This window comes from Trichoderma virens (genome assembly GCF_000170995.1).
Source record: "Trichoderma virens Gv29-8 chromosome Unknown TRIVIscaffold_92, whole genome shotgun sequence".
Taxonomy (NCBI): domain Eukaryota; kingdom Fungi; phylum Ascomycota; class Sordariomycetes; order Hypocreales; family Hypocreaceae; genus Trichoderma; species Trichoderma virens.
The window spans coordinates 1269720-1285988 of NW_014013657.1; the positions used below are offsets into that span (position 1 = coordinate 1269720).

Here is a 16269-nt window from a genome sequence, read left to right on the forward strand (position 1 = left end):
GACTGCTTGGGAAGGCTGTTCTTTATGGAAATCTTAACGTTCATGTTCTTTTGTTTACAAAGTGTATGGAGATTCTGGTGTTATGATAGCCACCGCATACCAGATAAGTTATATACATCAATGATCTTCTGGGAGATACACCTTTTTGATAGGGACAGGGGAAGATGGAGAGACTCGGTGAGCATCACGATGCGAATCGCGGGGCAAGCATCAGCACCTCTGCAAAGCCACACCCGCCACCGTCTTTTTCCTGAGATGATTAAAGTTCAACAACTAAAATTAGCGACATCCATTACCGATATATCAGATCCCTAGAACGTGTATGCGATAATACCAAGGGAGGCAGTGAAATGCCGAATGTGCCGAGAACAGAACAATACAGAGGTGCTATATAGCAGCAACAGCATCTGAATGGCCCCCATGGAACTGCAACTAAATGCTCACCCACAAATCATTCCAATTCAAGGCATCAATCAATTGGATCACCGTCATCGTTTGCTGTCCATCTCCCCTGCCGCAACTCCAGCCAAAATCCCCCCTTGCCTCCCCTCAGTGGAGCATCATCGACGTAATTGCTCACGCTGGATCCCTTACATAAACTCCAGCTTAGCTTCAAGGCCATGGCAAATAACTTTACGGCTCCTGCTTCTCTACGGCTTCTTCATCTCCAATCTCGATTCTCCAAAAAAGAAAAAAGTATGGATAGTATTAGTACTATATCCACCCCCCAATATGTACCGAGTCCCTAGGAGCAGTAAGTAGTAATTCGGCAGAGAGCCCTGTTTAATCTTATTCAACATAACGCATAAAATCCTTTGCCCAGCTTTACCAGCATTTTTGGCCTCCGCTTGCTTGTTTTCTTAAAAAATCATATAACATGCCTTCTTTTTCATCATTTTCTTCGCCGTCTTTATCCTCTCCTACACCGTCATCGAAGGGACCGAAGCGTCTTGTTCGCCATCGACGATAACGCTGACGATCCTCCATTGTTCCCCCGCCCAATGTTTTGCTGCGCTCGTCGTGCGGCAACATTGGGCGTATTGGCACAGAAGGCACAGATATACACGCTTGGCATGGTACGCCTGCTAATGTTGACGCATTTTCCGTGCAGCAACATCTCGCATGACTCGCTAGAAACGGTTTCATGTCAGTAGGGCTCAATGTCTCTCCAGAAGCATCAAAACAAAAGGAAACTAGCCGTCACATTCAAACACCAACAGGGGGCAAGAAATTCCAGGGAGTCCTTCTTTCTGATTGCAACGTACCACTGAACCATATAGGGGCTTGCTTCATCGCGCTCATTTATATTGCATACACATCGAATTCCTCGTCTATCCGTTCCATAGCTCGAGTCTGCCATGCTGACCGGGGATATGGAGCTTGCTTTGAAATTCCCTGAGCTACTTGTGCTGAGGATTCGTTGTTGTGATCGGGAGTTCTCAATCTGCATAGACCGCTTTTGACGGTCTTCTACCACTTTGCGCAGCTCGCTTGCTGCATCTCCCCCTCTTTCTTGGTGATCTGTTAAAACCGTCTCAGCTTCGCTCTCACCGTCATTCTGCGTCACGAGAGAAGGTGTCGATGCACTCCTGCTCCTATCGCTGATACTCCGTCGGCCCGAGTGAAATATCGAGCCTACTGGCTTGCGTGGGTCTGGTAGTGCAAAGGATGCGTTGAATGAGTTGGCTCGACTAGGTATAATGATGGGCTCCTCGTCCGTCGAAGACTCGTCGTCAGAAGACTCCCAGCTTCTTCGCGTGGAGGAGAGCTCCCGAGAACTTCGGCTGCGAGTTATGCCGCCGGCCTCTTCGACCATGACCGTCGTTTCTGCTCGAGCACGTCCATGTGCATCTATGGTGAACCTCACTGAGGTTCGAGGTCGACTCAGTTGTGGCTGAGAGGCAGACTCGGGGATAGATGCTAGACTGGACAGTCGTCGCTGGCTCTTTAGTGGTGACATCCTCCCAGAGGCCGACCTCGCCGACTTTACCGCCTCAGCGTTTGTATTTGAACTCCCAGCCTGTGATGATGGCCGTGCAGCGGGTGCCAACGTCGGCAATGCCCCTCGGCCCCCAGCCTTCTTTGTTCGGCCCTCACTCAGGCTACGATTTAGTTCTGGACGGCTCATAGCCTTGACGGGGGAGCTTGTACGGTCTGGCATCTTGCCCCTCTTCACCTCCTTCAGGCTATTAGTCCGGCGAGTTTGAGCCATGATGCGAGAGTTGGTGGCTTCCGCAGCGGCAGCCATATCCGCGGATGCAGCATTCATGGCCGGATTGAAGTCGGCATTCATGGAGGCCGTTGGGGGCCGGCTATATAGCAATCCTGGGTCCACGCCTTCCATGGGAGTTACGACGCCGAATGAGTCTTCCATCGACGCTTGAAACATGGCAGTTGCCGATACGGGAGCAGCGGACTGTCCGGTAATTGGCGGCTTGGGCGCCAGCATCCTCTCCCTTCGGGCAGGCTGGTGCATGTTCTGGGCGTTTGGCTGGACATTTTCTTGGTTCGATGAAGGTGGAGGAGGGGGCGGGACGGGATCTTGAAAGAGTTGAATGTCGCTGTTCCAGTCAAAAGATCCGGTATGGCGATGTGAGGGCTGGAAGAAGGTGGCGCCGGCAGTGCTGAAATCCAAGTCCATGCCCATGGCCGGGTCCCAGAAATTGGCCTGGCTTGGGGGGGCAGACATTGGATATACAAACATGTCATCGGCGCCGCCCATCATGGCAGTCATGTCGTGGTGGCCCTGAAAGTTGTCGCCAAAGTCCGGGTGACCGTAGGCCCGGTCATCTTGCATATTGACCTTGGGTGCAAGCTTCTGGCCGCCCTTGTGAGCCGACGGCGGCGGCGACAGAGGCTGTGCTGCGTCGGAACCCTCAATTGTACCCCGGCGGACCTTCTTGGGCGACTTGGTGTGCGAGGAGGAAAAGGCAGGACCTAGGTGTGCGTCGGAATTGACGGCGGCGGCAGCCTTTGTAGATAATATCAAAGCGGCCGGGGAGGAGGGCAGGCGTCGTGAAGGGTCGACGGGCGGCGGTGGAAGGTTGGGATTCGACGGCGGGATGTTGGCTCGGGTTGCAATCTCGACAGCTAGCTCTTCGACGGAAAGCAGGCGCTTGTGCCCTAGATACGACGATGCGAAGGGAGTGGTGGGCACAAAGTCTGCGAAGGGAAACTGAGCCCCTCTCAGATTACCCGGCGTTGCGTTGAAGACAGAATATTCTTCGGCAAAGCGAGGTGTCAGGCCGCTGGTGTCGGCGAAGGATCCCTGGGGGGGTTTCGGCGTCTCGAAAATAGGGCTCGGAAATGCACCCGACGTTGGAGTCTGCTTTGGCGTGGGCGGTGGGTGAGCGTTTGGATCTCCAAAGCTACTGCTGTGCGGAGTCAACAAGATTGGTTAGCCAGTGCTGGAGGGAGCGGAGGGCAGGCATGCTTTAGAGTGTTCGCAAGGCGGACATGCCTTGATACTAGCTGTTGATCCTCGCTCATATCAGCTTGAATTCCTGTTGGCTATGATAACCCAGACACAAGCATCCCAGTGCGTGTACCGCCAATTCGGGCCGTGGGGAAAGGCCAGGAAAAAAAAGCGTGGGAGACAGAAGAGATTGTGTAAAGGTTGCAAGGGAGGCTTCAATTCCCCTTGGGTGCAAAATGTGGTCGTATGTCGTATGTGCTTCGTCGTCGGAGGGGGAGGGCGGTATAAGATCAGACCGAAGGGTGCGGAAGAGGTGTGCAGGCGACGGTCGAAGGTGTGGTTGCTTGGGCAAAATTGGTGTACAATCGCAGTGGCTCGTTTCTCATTATCCAAAATGCTCGTTAACGGTCATGACAAGATGCAAAAGGTCGTAGAAAATCCGGCACTGGCTCTGCAAAGTTGCAAAGGGGTCGAAGAAACAAGAAAAGAAGAAAAACGGAAAAAAAACAAAAAGCTGGTCTGGTTAGCTTGCTTGCTGCAGCGTCCCAAGAGCTTGCCATATGAAGGCGTGAAAAAGGGAGTGCATGGAGGGGAGAGGGAGAGAGAGGGTCTTGTCTTACCGGAACAGCAAAGCAACGCACGATGCAACGCAAAGGAGAGCAACAGGTTCGAACGGGGGGGAATCAAGGGAGGCAAGTCTTGTCCTAGAACTCCACAGAGCATCAACCTGCTGTTCAAGGGCGGAACAGGAGATGCAGTGGCAGACAATGGACGAAGCAGGACAGATTGGGGGGGGAGAAGGGAAAAAAAGAGTCGGGAGGATAAGAGAAGGCGGAGAGAACGTTGAGTTGTGAGTACAGTACAGTGCAGTGCAGTGTAGTGTAGTGCAGGTGCAGTGCAGGCGGTTTGACCCCAGACTGGTGATGTTCTGACCGGTAGAATCCGTCACTTTCTAGGCAGACGAGCCCCGTCCAGCTCGGTAAATTTTCAGAAAGGGCTGCTGAAAATGGAGACGCAGTGCAGCTGATGGGGGCGGCGTTAGTGGATGGGAAGCGATACAGCGCCTTTTTAGTGGGCAAGACGTCAGCAGGCGGGCTTTTTCTCTGTCTGGGTTTGGTGCTTTTTTTCTTCTTTCAAGGTTCTCTTTTCAATCAATTCTTCGCTGTAAGATGCAGTGCAGTGCAGTATAGGGCAGTATCAATGGATTGATTTGATGTAAAGCCAACGGCATGAGTGTTTCTCCAGGGATCAAGACATGCAGCGTCGATGCCCTTCTTTTTGATGGGAGCTGGGCTTTTGTTTACTTGCGGCTGCTGGCTGGTGTCTACGGATACGGATTAGATAAGGTAGCAATTGCTCAATTGCTCTCGGACCTTTTCTCCGCATCACCTCGGCAGGGCCTTGTTTCCCCCGGTTATTTCATTATTACAGTATTACTGGACACCAGAATTAAACCCCCTTCGCAACTCTCTGATAGTTTCTCTATATCACAAAAGCCTTTTCTGCAACAAAACCAGCTGGTCCTTCAAAAAAGCCGCCGTGATACAATTTACAGTCCGGCCCGGAGCTCCAGCGCCATGATGGCGGTTTGGCAGCGTCTTTTGCCTAATCTGGGCCAAGTGCTCTCCACCATGGATCCCACCAGGTGGATTAGTGGCAGTAGAATGACACGATAAAATGGCTGCTCGAGGGCCTGTTCGGTGCGTAGCTGCACAATTGTGGCTTCTGCTAACGAGATGTCAATCCACAGTGGTTTGTTTGCCGGTAGTTGGTGATTCGGTAATTGATGGATATCAGAGAAAGAAAAAAAAATGATAATAATGGAGCATGTGGACTTCCATAGCAACAAGATTATAAAAGAGTGCTTGTTTCTTGTTTGTAGCACTGTCGGTTGCTTCATTGGGCCGCTGCACGCACAAAGCTCATCTAATCCCGGTCGCTGCTTATCTTTCATAACTCAAGATCCGATAACGCCGCATATCCGTTCCGCTACGGGCCAAATATATTAACAGTTGAGCCAAGCATCGCTTGCCGAATCGATACTACATAGTACAGCGCTTGTTGGAGCTCTGCCGGTTCTAAATGGTGCAGAGTAGCTTCAGAAATCGTAGCAATGAGCAGCAAAAGCGCTTTGCAAACAGCTTCATCAGAGCTCCTGCTTCAGCGCCTTGTACCACCTTGGGCGCGGTCCTGAGCCTTGCCCTGCACCTTGCCACGTCAGAAGCACACGATAACTCACGAGACATGAATTCGTTTCCGTCTACTGCCTTTTTCCGTATTCAACACCAACCTAAAAAAGCATTACCTAATTCGGCGATTATGCGCCCAGAACCCGACTATTACCTTGTCGATTGATAGAGTAAGATGCCATTCGGATTTCTTCTTGATTTTCCATTTCGCCTTCATTTCCAGCAGAAATGCGCCGGTCGAACCCGATCTCGATCTTCCCCAGACCCGGACTCATCAACTAGGCAGACACGCTATGCCTGGAAAAGGTATGAGCCTGTGCACTTTGTCATGCACAAAACCCAACGCCCTTTTTTTAAGCGAAAGCCCTCGTGGCTTGCTATCAAGACTCAGATGACCGCAGCGGCACAAGCAGTAGAGTTTATTCCGTATCAGATGTCACCTCCAAGGTTCAGAGCAAAAGTTGAGAACTAACCGAACCGAGTATTCTCCTGCCAACTCAACGGCAAAAGAAATATGTAAAGTGACAAAACTCAAGAGACCCAAATGGATCCATCTTTGCTCCGGTAACCAAAACGCAGCTAGTGGCTGATCTATCTCTTTTTCTCTCTCTCTTGGAACGATGCACTTGTTCGTTTCCAACGCATTAATCGATGTTATGCGAGTGCGGATCCATCTGAGCCCACCCATCTCCGGCCATATCCGCGAAGAGGAGAAGAGATGCAGGAAAAGCATTGGATCCATGCAAGCAAGCAAACCATCGAAGCTAAAGAGCCAATACCAACCTAGAACAAAAAACTCCCCAAAAACTATGCTGAGCAATCGTCGTCAGCCCCTCGATCAAAGGGGGAGTATCGTTCGACGGCTTACTGTTGATTAGCTGAGACTGAGGGTAAGAAGGAAGAAAATTGTCTCAGGTCATCATATTATCGGCGTACTGTACCTGCATTGCCATGCTGCGCTAACGGTTGCAATTGGTCTCACCGTGAAACACCTGTGAGAATTCTATTCTATTTGCTTCAAGGTTATATTTCTCTTCTACTCTTTCTACCTTGGCAATGAGAGAGCATCACTCTCCTACGAGCCATATACTATTCTGCGTACAAGTAAAAAAGCATGCGCATTATGCCTCAAGTCTCTACCGAACCTCTCCACCCCCCAATCCCGAAAAAAGCATGGCTTCCCTGCCAACCAACAGCTGAACATCCCCTCTCAAAACCCTCAACATCTGCTTACAAAAAACAAAAAAACCACACATCCGGTGACAGCCCGCAAAGAAAGGGTGTCGAGTCCTATTTTGCCGACATGCATCCTTGTCCAACGGCGCTGCACAAAGAACCCCAACAACGTTTAAAATTCGTATACTTTATACTACTGCTACGAGTATGTAAATTGCCCATGGCCTCAGCTGCGGCATCTTGCCGAGGTGGGCTGTGCACCTCTTTTCCAGCCGGGTTGTACCATGTAAAAACGGAATCAATAATTCTTCGCTTCTCCGTCTTTGGCTCCGTCGTGCGTCAAATTCGGTACACTATGCGTGTTATGTCGTAGTACCACCGTACCTTGTCTTCAATCACATGGAACGTCGAGGACACAATACAAAACACACTTACATGCAGGGCGCGCAATCCTCAAAAGAACCATCAGCTCCGAGATTAGCCCACCAACATATCCTTCCATCGTTCCAACTGCTAATCTGTCTTCAGCCCCAGCCGCATAATCAGCATAATATTAGATTTCCAAGGTTTGCCTTTTTGGAGGGGGATTGCGACCAGGGGGGGGTTCCAGTTACCCGCATCTAGGTGTGTGTGGAACTTATGGAGCACGCGCGCTCGTATCGGTATTCACAGCGCTTTTGCGTAAGGAAAAAAAAATAATTGCTATAAAAGCTAAAGAAGAAGAAGTAAAGAAAAAACCCCAATACTATATAACAAATTGTTTTCCCAATAATTATAACAAGAAAAACACAAAAAGGAGCCTCTATATATCCCGTGGTATATCCCCCCCTTCTCTCTGCTGACCTGCAGCGCTGATATCCCAGTCTGATTCCTCCCGTCCCTTCTCGTGAGATCATATCCAATGATTAATCCCCAATATAACCCTATACTCGTTGTTCCATTCTATGTCTATTTATATAAAGCGTGAGAAAGCGTAAAAAAAGGTATCAATGATTGGTATCCGGTGATCGTAGTCTTTGTTTGCAGCTGATAAAAGTATTGTTTGTTTGCGTGAGAATAAACGGTGTGTTCCGAGGGAGAGACTGGGAAGGGAAAGTTCTAGTAGGAATAAAAGAAGCGAAGAAAGGTAAACAAACAAAGTGATCAAGAAGTAAATAAATAAGAGAGGAAATTCAACAAATTGGTTAGGAAACGAGTGTAAAGAGTGGCATAATCAAAAAGCAAGGAAACAAATAAGGGTATCGCGACAGGGGGTTTTCGTGCCGCGTAATCTAAAACTTCATGCGTCTCTATGGGCATTAAGACTTTCCAGAACGTGACGCATGAATATCGAAACAAAATTAAGGAAATCGTTGAGTAGCAGATAGACTGAGTCAAAAGTGAAAAGATAAAGGTGAGGAAGGAGAATGATAAAAAGACGACGTGTAAGGAGATTAGACAGTAATAGAGAGTGAGTGAGTGTGTGTTTGTGTAGTTATTAAGGAAATTGAGGGCAAGGCAAATTAGATCATGCCAGTGTACGACTCCATGGGCGTTGTCTGTGATCGAACAGAGCTAGATCTCTGCAAAGCACCGACATGCGCTTGAGTCTGCTGAATCGGCATGTATGATCGAGAGTCCATGGGATGCGTAGGCATGGGCATCGAGGCCGTCATGGCCAGGCTTGGTGCGTCGACTCCAGAGCCCGGAGAAGACATCTGAGGCGTCATTGATCGGTGCGAATCTGGTCGTGCTACATCGGGCATATGCGGCATATGGCCTCCAACTCGGCTTTGGCTGTTGTCTCGACGGCGTTTATGGGCGTCTTTGGCTTTGGGGTGTGTGTGACACTACAAGATTGTCCTCCCGTTAGTAATTGATGCTTGCTAAGTGTATTTTAGATCGCGGGCCACCATATTTACCTTGTATGCGTGTCTAAACCAAGTCGTCCCCTTCTTCTTGCTGCTGACAAGGGGGATCCAGTCGCTGCAGCTTCCACAAAGCCCCTCCCAAATGTCCGGGTTGCCATTCATGCGTCTCGAGTCCAGAGGCTCCTGGAATGGGGTGCCGGTTGCCGCGCTGATGCCGTGCGAGAAGGATTTGTCGTACCAGAAAGCAGAGTTTTTCAACACCAACCATCGCCCAGGCTTGCAAATACCACACCATCCTTCCCTCTTGTTGCCGTGTCCTCGAACCCAGCGCGGGGTGTACAAGTCGTTTTCAAATCGCAGCTCTTGCTCATAAGGCACCATCTCGGGGTCCGAGGGGTTCATGTCTTCGGGTGGCGGAGGGGCCTGCTCTTCCTGGAGGCAACCAAACAGGTCCGGGGGGTCCGAGAGGTCTGCGTAAAGGCCGGTCAGGGGGTGAGGCTCGCCGTTGCTTTGAAGAACCCGTAGAAGGCCGTGCGAAGGCAGAGTCGGTGGCGTGGCGACAACGCCGTGCGTCTCGTTGTGGTTGTAGAAGTACGAAGGCACCTGCGTAGGCAACTGAGAGGCGAGGACCATGCTGTTCCGGTTGAAAGTCGAGGGACGAGTCATCACAAAAGGCGGTCTGCCGTTGATTGGCTGCGGGTTGGGAAACATGGCTGAGGCGGCGGGCGTAGGCAGGGACTGGTACGAGTATCTCTGAGGAACACTGGGAGGAGAATGGTAGAGCGCGGGAGAGGGCCTTCGCTGGGCCACACTGTAGGACCCAGTAGACCAGCGCTGCTTGTTCCCTCGCGTGGTGTCGTAGGGGGCAGTCCTCATGCTCGGCCGCGGAGACGGCGAGGCGCGGCCGCGGCTCTGGGTTCTGACCTGCTCGGGACGAGTCTGTGGGGTCAGGCGAGGAGAGGCCACAGGAGACAGTTGCGTAGACGACATGAGGGACGTTCTGTTTGAAGGAGGGGGAAAGTCAGAGTTGATTGATCGAACCTCGGAGAGAGCGGCAGAGAAGTCTTCGTACGAAGGCATGTCGGACAAGGCCCCAGTTGTCGACATGGCAAACGACGAGCCGGACATGCGATGGCTGGCCACGCTGCCGTCCAAGTTCGAGTTGTCATGCGACGGGGTCGTGTACCTGAGGTCAAGAATAGGCACAGCGTCGTCGGTGGTGTAAGCTTGACCGATGGGCGTGTCTGAGTCCAGGACGGGATGTTCGAAGTTGTCTGCAAGTGGCTTTTGAGCCCACCGATTCGATGCATCGGACAGGCCAAAGCCGTTAGCATCTCGAGAGACTTCGGCAGCCATCATGGCGTTGAGGGGGTAGAGACCCCCCTGGGCCATTGTGACAGGCGCAGCCACGGCCTCGGTAGATCGTTGCTGAATCGACGACGACGTTGGGTGCTCCCATGCGGTTACGGGCTGGCTTCCATCCTTGATGTAGTAGGTAAGGCTCTCTTGAACTGTTGTCGGCACTTGCTGCGGCTGGGTCGCCGGCGGCATCCAAGACATCCCTGCTGGCTGCATTGACTCGCCTTGGGGAATGTCGCTAATGCTCAGTGTATTGATTTGCGGCTCTTGAAGAGCAGCATCGGAAGCGCCTTTACTGTTCGCGCCTCTTGAGTGAAAGAAGTACTTTTGAAAATGTTGTCGACTTGTACAGGGGGGGCACGAGTAAGTATCGATAGACGAGGATATGGTGAAGGAGAGGCAACATACAATCCATTGTGACTAGGCTCCATAGCTAATTATAGATAAAAGTTCGATGGACTCTCGGCACTCGAAGGGAATTTTTTTTCTCTTAATAATCTTAAACGGTCGAGACTGATGGGTGGCTAGGTCCTATTCGTTGATCAGCGGGCGCCGTTGCAGACGGTCATGCAACACCGTTTAGGCAAAGCAAACCGGGGTTAAGGAGACTGTGTTGTCAATGGCACAACCAGGGTTCCCTTTCTTATAGAGTCTTTCCCACTTACACTAATCCGTGATGGCGTCAAAGTATAGTTGATATTGTCGGGTAGTATTCCAGCGGCCAGAAGAGAAGAATGAGTGTGTCCAGGGCGGCCGGATGGAAGAAAAAAGGATCGTCTAGTATGAGAGAGGGGGGTATACTCGTGGCCCACGTCCAAGGAGGGAGGAGGGGGGTTGTTGAAGAGAGAGCAGAGAAAGGGGGGGGAGCAAGGAGGGACGGCAGCGAGAAGCTGGCCAAGTGCTAGTGAGGGTAGTATATGAGAAGTTGGCATGTAAGATTATGCAGATGAGATGAGGGAATCGTAAAAAGATCGTGAGCGGCCCGCAGGAAAGTGATAAATGAACGGGAGGAGAACCGGCTCTCAATTCAGCACAGGAGGAGGGGGGAGATTAAGAGTGACGGGGCGTAGATGCGATTACAGCAGATCGAATTGGATGATTGATTCCGGAGAGAGCGAAGCCCTCGGGCAGGGGACGATGTATAAGTCGTCGACAGGCCGCAACCCTGAGCAGCCGGACTGGCATCCACCCCCAGCGAAAACAAAAATACCACCATGCTCTTGTGGCCCTACTCCGTGCTCCGTATGTAGTTTGAGCCAAACTGACGGGGCCAGGCTTTAGAACGCTGAATGCCGGCCCCGTTGCAGCCCCCCGGTGCGCCTCTCGCGATCCCAGAAGCCCAGTATGGGGTGCAGAGAGCCGGGCTTACAGGGCCTGTGCCTGAGGCCTGTCTGTACATGAACGGCCGTCGGCTCTCTGCATTGGCGTACCCGCAAGGCACAGACAGGAAAGTGGGCAGCAGAGGGTTGGAAGACAGGGGTAGCCAGGCTGGGGGTTTCAAGGAGCTGCTGGACCAATCAGCAAATCGGCCTCGAGGATCGGCCGCGACACGCCTCTGGCCTCAAGTTAAGCCAAAAGAGTGGCACTGAAACGATTCGAGAGAGCGAGTGAAACCAATCAAGGTAATAAACGGCCCCTTGTCGTTAGATCCGGTCGACAATTCGCTGCTAAACACGTCAGACGACAAGAGAGGCGCGTCTACAAGTACACCGAGAGAAGGCTGAAAGTTGAGCATTGGGCCGCCGTGTAAGCTGCCATTTTGCTATGCCCCAACGACTAGTCCTAGTCCTAGTTCTAGGCCGAGAAGAGATGGCACTGCAATGGCCAGCTTCATTCATAATCCGGGGCCCGAGAAAAGACAGTTGGCCTTGTCTGGCCTGGCCTGACCTGTCAGGTAGGTAGTCCGCGAGGCGAGACGAGTCCCCCCTCTGCAATCACCGCCAGCTCTCGCCATATCCATGCTCAGATCAGAAACGCCTTTCCACCAGCTCGACCAGGGCAGGTGTGAAAATGACGCCACTTTAACTAAGCAGACATCTAAGCGATGCAATTTATCTTCGTTTTTTTTTTTTTTTTTTCTTTTTTCTTGGCTCGATATTGGGGAGCCCAACCCTGGTCCGGGCACGGTCCACAAAGCCGGTAAAATATCGACGCAATAACGGCTAGTCAGGGCAGCCGAGTTGAGACCGAAAGGGCTATTCATCTCCCAGGCATAACCTGATCTTGTCTGGGAAAAACAGCCGTAAACGTTCGGGGCTAGAGGAGTGTCACGGCTTGGGTGGGTTCGTCGCCTAAAAAAAGAAACGGTCGGAAAATAAGAGCACCTGCAAAGCTGAACCAAGGAATGGAATGGATGCTGGAGGTATTCCTCCCCCTCCGCGAAACGTCAAGTATGCAAGTACGTATACAGTAGGTTCATGTAGCATGCGTCACATAACGTGACATCCAGGCAGCATCAGCTGGAGCCCTGTTCCAAGAGCCCCATCCATATCCATGGTAAGGTAGGAGAGGGACACCTCCAGCTACTATATCCATGACTGCAACCTGATGTATACGGTAATATACGGATATACGGAGTGCAGTAGTCTTGGCTTGTTTCTTACCCAGTACTTACCTAGTACTCTACCTCTTCTCTATTGTCTTGGTACCTACTTTTTTTGGAATCGAGCTTTGATTCCGCATTGCTTCATTTCTCCAGATCGGATCTGTGATGGCTCGCTCGCATCATCATCTGGGAATCTAGCCGCAGCAAGGCATAACAGTAAACATCAAATACGGCCAAGTCGCCAGTTCCGGGTTTGGCTTGACGCCACGGCTACACTTGCAGCCCGGGGTTCTAAAGATAGTTGCTTCTTGGACACACACTTGGGACTGCCAAACCGGCTAAAACGAAGCTAGAAGTCCGGGAGAAGCTTCAAGCCACACGGAGACCCGCACCAAAGAAGAAATAGAGACGACGAGATGCGAGATGCTATAACACGGTAATCTCCAGCAAGACAGCCACGATCCACACAGGCTGTCGGGAAGGCCGCCCTTGGATACGGACGGAGAGGGGCAGCAGCGAATCCTACATATCCTAGTGCGGGGGAGGGCAGATAACCAGGGCAGATAACCAGGAAGCACACAGAAACCGGACTCCCGAAGAGCAAGAAAACGGGAAACCTGCTCGTCTGGTATATCAGATCATGGTCGACATCGTCAGCTCACGAGCGCCCCAAACAGCAAGTTGAGCTGAGCCAAACCATTTGCAGAAACAGTCACGAGCCCAGTGCTTCACAATCATCCAAGGAACCCCCCCCGCTGACTGGATCCCACCCCCAAGTATAGTAATAAGTATGGATGACGTTTCTTGATGGTGTCCCTCCCTCCTCCCTCTCTCTGTGTGTCGTTGCGGCCCAACTAGGCGGCTATTCTCCGACCCAGCCCGTGAGACATAATCCGGCACAGCTGTATGCGAGATGCCCAGCTGCGAGATCACGCCTGCAGGGAAACGGTGTCGCCGCTGCAAGAGGAGATGACCGAGTCGGCCTTGAAGCCGATCACGAGCCCGCCGCCCTGGACAAGCGTGTGTCAAGAGCCATATGCGGAAGCAGGTAAAACGCTTGGCTGCAAACCAACGGAGGTCCAGACCCCCGCAATAGATTAAGGAGGAGACAAACGGTCGGTAACCATCACAAGAACCGGAGACGCTATTCGGCAGTGGCCATTGACATGCAGCCCAGGTCGATCCACGGGTGTGGCACCGGAGCTCTGTCGAGCGCCCACAGGCCCGCATTAGCCTCTCGAGATTGTAATTGCGGAATCCGCTCTTGGTCTTTTTGTTCGTCCGTATTCTCCCCTCGAGTCCTCGTCTCGTCTCTCTGCTCTCGTGATCCGAACTCCCGAAAGTAAAACCGAGTTATAGTTGTCTGGACGACCCCCCCTCCAAGTCAGCGAGTGAGCACAAAAAAGACGGTCCGTCTTCGCCTCGAGTCGGACCCGAGATGGGGGTCTACCTGGGAAAACGGGGAAAGAAAGACAGAAAACATGGTGGAGTTGTGTTTGAAGCTGCCCTGATGCGACGCTGCCCGCGCTGTGATTTGCCCAGTCGTTCATGGCAGCGCCAGGGGCGTGTCTCAGTTTAATTACTCGACACGCCTGATTGGTCTTTTTAATCCGCAGCCCTACACTAGGGGGTACAAGGCCTACGCAGCCGACACAAGAGGAGAAGCCAGTACCGGCAGGGATCAAGCCCCGACTAACTCTGTATACGCGTTTCAGATCCGTTTTACACGCCAGCGCCCTAAGCCTGAAGCATCAATTATCATGCCACTTGATGGCACAAGATGGAAAGGGTCATCCAAACCGCAGAAACGAGTTTGAAGACTTGAGCCGCTGCTACGTCCGCTCTGGCTGCCTCTGGATGCCTCTGGACGAAGCTCCGTGATGGCCTGCCTGCTCCCAAAAATACGAGCCTGAGAGCGGGCGAGTCAGCTCACCGTGAAACGTCCCGTGGCATCTCCGAACACCACTGTTTTGGACAAAATGAAGGCGTATTCCGCGCCAGATTCAGATCCCAGCTAGAGCTATATATAACTTCTGGCCACCAAATGCTAAGTGCCTAGTGTCGATCTCGTAACAACCCTGTCACGGATCTGTACGGGTATATTGCGTCAGAATCTTGATCCAAGATCTTCTCTCCTCTGTGGCCAATTTGGCCTTGAGGAGCTGTCTTGCATGACGCGCGACATGATGGCCTCTTTCTTTCTTTTTTTCTTTTTCGCCACCGCCATTGTTGGCAAGGCTCCTAATGCACAAGATGCGCGTGGGCTAGACATGGGGAAATCTCTAGCTCCATAGATAAAGGCTGCTCGCTTAAAAGGAATGGCAAAAAAGAAACACGTCGCATTTTGTAGTATCTGGTAAATTTCGCTAATACGTCTGGCCTAATTTCATTACCTACCCGGCAATCGCTGTCAATATTCATCTTTGCGCACTGCAATCCATCGCTTAAAGTTCGCTGCATCTCTCCGGCCACGTTACTCACACGTCCATGATGTTATCGTTTGGGTGATGCGGTGGATGTTTCCGTCGTTCGAATAAGAAGCACTACTCCTTGTTGATTCTCTTCCAGACTTCGTGTTCTGCTGCCGCAAGGCTGTCTCCCGCTGCGGCCGCCCACTTCTTTGCTGTGTTCCAGATACTATCCTCTTCATCGTAGTTTTCATAAGAACCTCCACCAAACGAGGCATTGTGAGCCTCCCGCTGGTCGCGTGTGAAATCCGCGGCATGGATATTCTGCTGGTAGCCTGGAGGATGCGAAAAGTCTGGCTCGGTGCTTTCACTGCTTTGTAAGAATGTTGGCTGCGGCACATTTGGCGAATACGCCGTGGAGACGGAGGTTGATGTGCCTCTCTGATGGGTTTGATAGGTCGTTGCCGGTGATGGATAAAGCATTTGAGGCGGCATAGGCATGGTCTGCGATCTAGGCCGTTGCTGGATGGGCTCTCCCGCCTTGGGCGGAGGTGGCAGGTGGCTGTTCCCCGGAGGCGAGGGCACAGCACCGGGTTGAGGGGGCGGAGGACTTGTGTCGGCCTGAGTCGATGTTGGTTTATATCTGTTGGATGACTCCGGGACCCCAGTTTGAACAGGTAGTGATGGCCTGGCGCCTGGTTGTGCAGGAGGATAGGCCGTTGGGCTCCCTGATGACGTTGTCGACGGTGATGGCTTCACATGAGGTTCGTTTCCCTCGGCAGCTTCTGTCTTTGGAGTGATTCCCGATGCCTTGGAGGCGGCATTGATGGGGCTGGCAGTGTACACCTGTACTGGCATGTTGAACCAAGAGAGCAAGAAATCCACCAACCTAATGAGAGACGCTGTAAGTGCTTTTCCTGGTGTGGTGTTGTGTAACTGTAAGTGTAACTATCGTAAGATGCTAGAGTAACGAGTGATGTGTTAGGTAGGTACTTGTATTTTTTTCTTGTCGTGGCAATAAGATGCTCAGTTCTGATTCAAAAGGGTTAAGGGTTAATGATATGTGTTGTGTTGGGAGAGGACAGTTGCCTTGAGCGGCTGAGGATCAAGGGAGGCCGACTACGTCATTCGAGTGACATTCATCAGGTGACTTTTGTCCCATGCGCCACCGTTCGAGCTCCTGTGGGGAAGCCGCGATGGCTGGCCATGTCCCATTTCCCTTTTCAGCTCGAGATGCAGAAGAAGCTGTAAATCATGGGAGAATGCCAAAGCCAGCAAGATTGTGAGGTGGCAAGATGGCAAAGATCCAACTATGCATCGCCAGATG

The 16269-nt window shown here is 51.8% G+C and overlaps 3 protein-coding genes across 3 annotated transcripts; all 3 read right to left on the minus strand.

Moving 5' to 3' along the window:
• Nucleotides 1–653: 653 nt before the first annotated feature.
• On the minus strand, nt 654–4994 carry TRIVIDRAFT_232677 (uncharacterized protein; the record flags this gene model as incomplete). The annotated part of the gene is made up of 3 exons (XM_014094332.1): nt 654–1130; nt 1266–3371; nt 4969–4994. The coding sequence occupies 3 exons, from the start codon at nt 4992–4994 to the stop codon at nt 929–931; spliced, it is 2334 nt and encodes a 777-aa protein (XP_013949807.1).
• A 3288-nt stretch (nt 4995–8282) lies between these two features.
• On the minus strand, nt 8283–10190 carry TRIVIDRAFT_228637 (uncharacterized protein; the record flags this gene model as incomplete). Its single annotated transcript, XM_014094333.1, has 2 exons — nt 8283–8609; nt 8682–10190. The coding sequence occupies 2 exons, from the start codon at nt 10188–10190 to the stop codon at nt 8283–8285; spliced, it is 1836 nt and encodes a 611-aa protein (XP_013949808.1).
• Nucleotides 10191–15077: 4887 nt separating this feature from the next.
• TRIVIDRAFT_38580 (uncharacterized protein) lies at nt 15078–15800 on the minus strand (the record flags this gene model as incomplete). The annotated part of the gene is made up of 1 exon (XM_014094334.1): nt 15078–15800. One exon carries the CDS (start codon nt 15798–15800, stop codon nt 15078–15080), a length of 723 nt encoding a protein of 240 aa, XP_013949809.1.
• Nucleotides 15801–16269: the final 469 nt, after the last annotated feature.